This window comes from Pteropus medius, unplaced genomic scaffold (genome assembly GCF_902729225.1).
Source record: "Pteropus medius unplaced genomic scaffold, Ma_sr-lr_union100, whole genome shotgun sequence".
NCBI lineage: Eukaryota > Metazoa > Chordata > Mammalia > Chiroptera > Pteropodidae > Pteropus > Pteropus medius.
In genome coordinates, this window is record NW_024342469.1 from 3,973,202 (window position 1) to 3,975,687 (window position 2,486).

Here is a 2,486-nt window from a genome sequence, read left to right on the forward strand (position 1 = left end):
CTCTGTTCCATGGCGGACAGACAGAAAGAGGGACGAATGCAGCGGGAGAAGCCTGGGGACACAAACGCAGGCCACGAAGGACAAGCGAGGTGACACACAGCCATCAACCCTGCATCATCACATGTCCGTTAACACGCATCCGCCAGAAAAAGATTCCTCAGTCCCAAGAGTACTCACTCGAAGGTGGGTCCTTGTCTGTGCTAAAAGGAAAATCATAAGGGAGAAAAAAAAAAAAAAAAAAAAAAAAAAAAAGCTCTTTTTTTTTTTTTTTTTTTGCGGGATCAAAAATCTTCAACTCTGTACTCTGATGTTAACTCAGGACAAACCAACAATTACCAATAAAATCTCCCCACAGTCGTTCGATCTTTATGTCTGCCTGAGTTCGATGTGGAGAGAGAACATATCAAAACAATAACGCTTGCCCTTTACACGCATATAATGTTGTATTTATTTGCCCCATTATGGCATGAGTATGAGGGGAATGGAGAGGATGGAAGGCCGCCCTAGAACCTGGGACCTGATCTGATACCTGCACCTCGAGTCTTGCACCTGCACCCGTTCTAAAACCATAAAACAATCGCTGGTGTGCTGCTCCTCCGTCTGGCGCCTTTCACTCCGTTTTTGTTGTTTTTGAATGGTTTTTCTTTGACTTAGTTGTTAAATTTTCCACCCCGTCCCCGCCCCCTAAAGCAAGGTTATGGGCCCAAAGCTGGCCAAGCTTGGGAGAGCCAGGGGGCCCCTCTGCTGGGAGCCAGACCCGTGGGTGTCAAAAGCAGTCGGAACAGCATAAAAGTATACTGCCAGGAGGACACACGCTGAGAGCCAGAGATGAGCCCTCACAGAGGTTTCCCAGTTAACGGGGCAGAGAAGGGTGGTTCTGGGATCATGACGCGGGAAGGAGTATGGTGTCCTAGACTCTAAACGCGCCTTCCCACTGCAGGGCCCCAAACACGTTCTTAGACCCTGAAGCTTCCGCCTCAATGGAGCCAGTCGGAGCAGCTCAGTGGCTGGCTGGGTGACAGCGAGGTCCCAGCACCTCGTTGAGTCAGAGGGGAACAAGGCTTCCCCCAGGGTGTCCTTGGGAAGGTTAATTGGGCCAATCTGTGCACAGGACCCACCGGCATGAGGGACCAGCAAGGGTCTGCCTCTTCCTGCCCTCTGCCACACCCGGCTAACATGCCTGGGACACGGCCACTCCTTGTCATCAACTTGAGGTGGTTTGAGCCCCACCCCCACTCCCCAGTTAGAAAAACCTCAAGGCTGGGGGTGTACCAGCGGGAAGAGGTCCCCTCACGAACGCTATCTATAACCCTCACAGCAGTCCCAAAAAGTAGGAATGGTCCCCGTTTTTCAGAGGAGCAAAGAGGGGAAGGGGAGGGGACTTTTCCAAAGGGACACAGCTCACACGGACAGGCCGTAAACCCCGTGGAGCTGACGGCCAAGCCCGTGAGACCTGAACTCACCTCGCTGGGCTTCGCGAGGGGTACCTAAGCCAAGGGAGCCAAAACCGCCCTGCGGAGAGCAGGCCTTCAGCAAACGCCAGTAACGGACAGACCACACCTCTCCTGCAAGGAGCCCACTCCCAGGCCAACCCACAAAGGCCTGGCCAGGGCCACCGGTGGCCTTGACCTCCAGAAAGGCAGAGCTTCTCTGGGTGTCCCGCTCGCCCAGACAGATAGAAGGCCAGGAGCTGGCTGACCTGGACACTCAAGGACAGAGCTCTCTGACTGCATACAGTAGGTGCTCGATAAATGTTGGTGGTATGAGTGAGTGTTTGGTGCCCTCGCCTCCCACAGGGCTCTGCTGTCCAGCTGTCAGGGTGACACTCAGTGGCAGCGTGTCCCTGCTGTGAACAAGATAAGGGTCCCCAAGAGGGCCCAGGTGCCAGGCCGTAGGCAAGCAGCATGGCATCGGGATCTTGCTGGTCCCCCATGGCTATGGCGTGACCTCATGACCAAGAGCCAGAGCCCCTTCTGACCGCATCTCTGCCAGTTTTGCTGGGTTGTGCAGAGGGTGAAGTGAGCCGGCAGAGGTCACCTCCAATTCCCAAGAAACCAGAGCCGGGCGCCCGCCAAGCACCCTGCTCCCTCCCTCACCTGCACGCAGTGAGCTGTTCCATCGACTTCTCAGACTTCAGGCCGTTCTTGGTGCTCTAAGGAAGAAAAAACGGGGAGGAAGTGAGTAATTCCTGAAAACTCGGGGGCCCATGCTGCTGCTCCAAGTCCGTAGTGGCCAAAGCAGCCCCGAGGGACCCAGTTTACTCAGCCTCATCCCCCCTCAGAGTGGCTTCCTGGGCAGTCTCATCACTCTGGTTCAGCTAATTGTCCTTCTTCCCATGAGCCTCGAGTCCCACAGGGTGGGGACCATGTCTACCTCATTCCCCAAGTATCCCCAGGTCTCACGCAGCGCCTGGATCACAGGAGTCAGCGAACATGTGTCTCTGAATAACGGGTGAATGGAATACGTGGATGGATGGATGGATGGAT

The 2,486-nt window shown here is 54.9% G+C and overlaps 1 protein-coding gene across 1 annotated transcript in view; it reads right to left on the reverse strand.

The window, feature by feature from the left end:
* The window catches only part of PARVG (parvin gamma), a 24,966-nt gene that overhangs the window by 11,843 nt on the left and 10,637 nt on the right, over positions 1-2,486 (reverse strand). Inside the window, exons 7-8 of the mRNA XM_039863011.1 lie at positions 2,097-2,152; positions 160-200 (exon numbers count right to left, since the gene is read on the reverse strand). Of these exons, the coding sequence (XP_039718945.1) occupies positions 160-200; positions 2,097-2,152 (97 nt within the window). The remainder of the gene's footprint in view (positions 1-159; positions 201-2,096; positions 2,153-2,486) is intronic.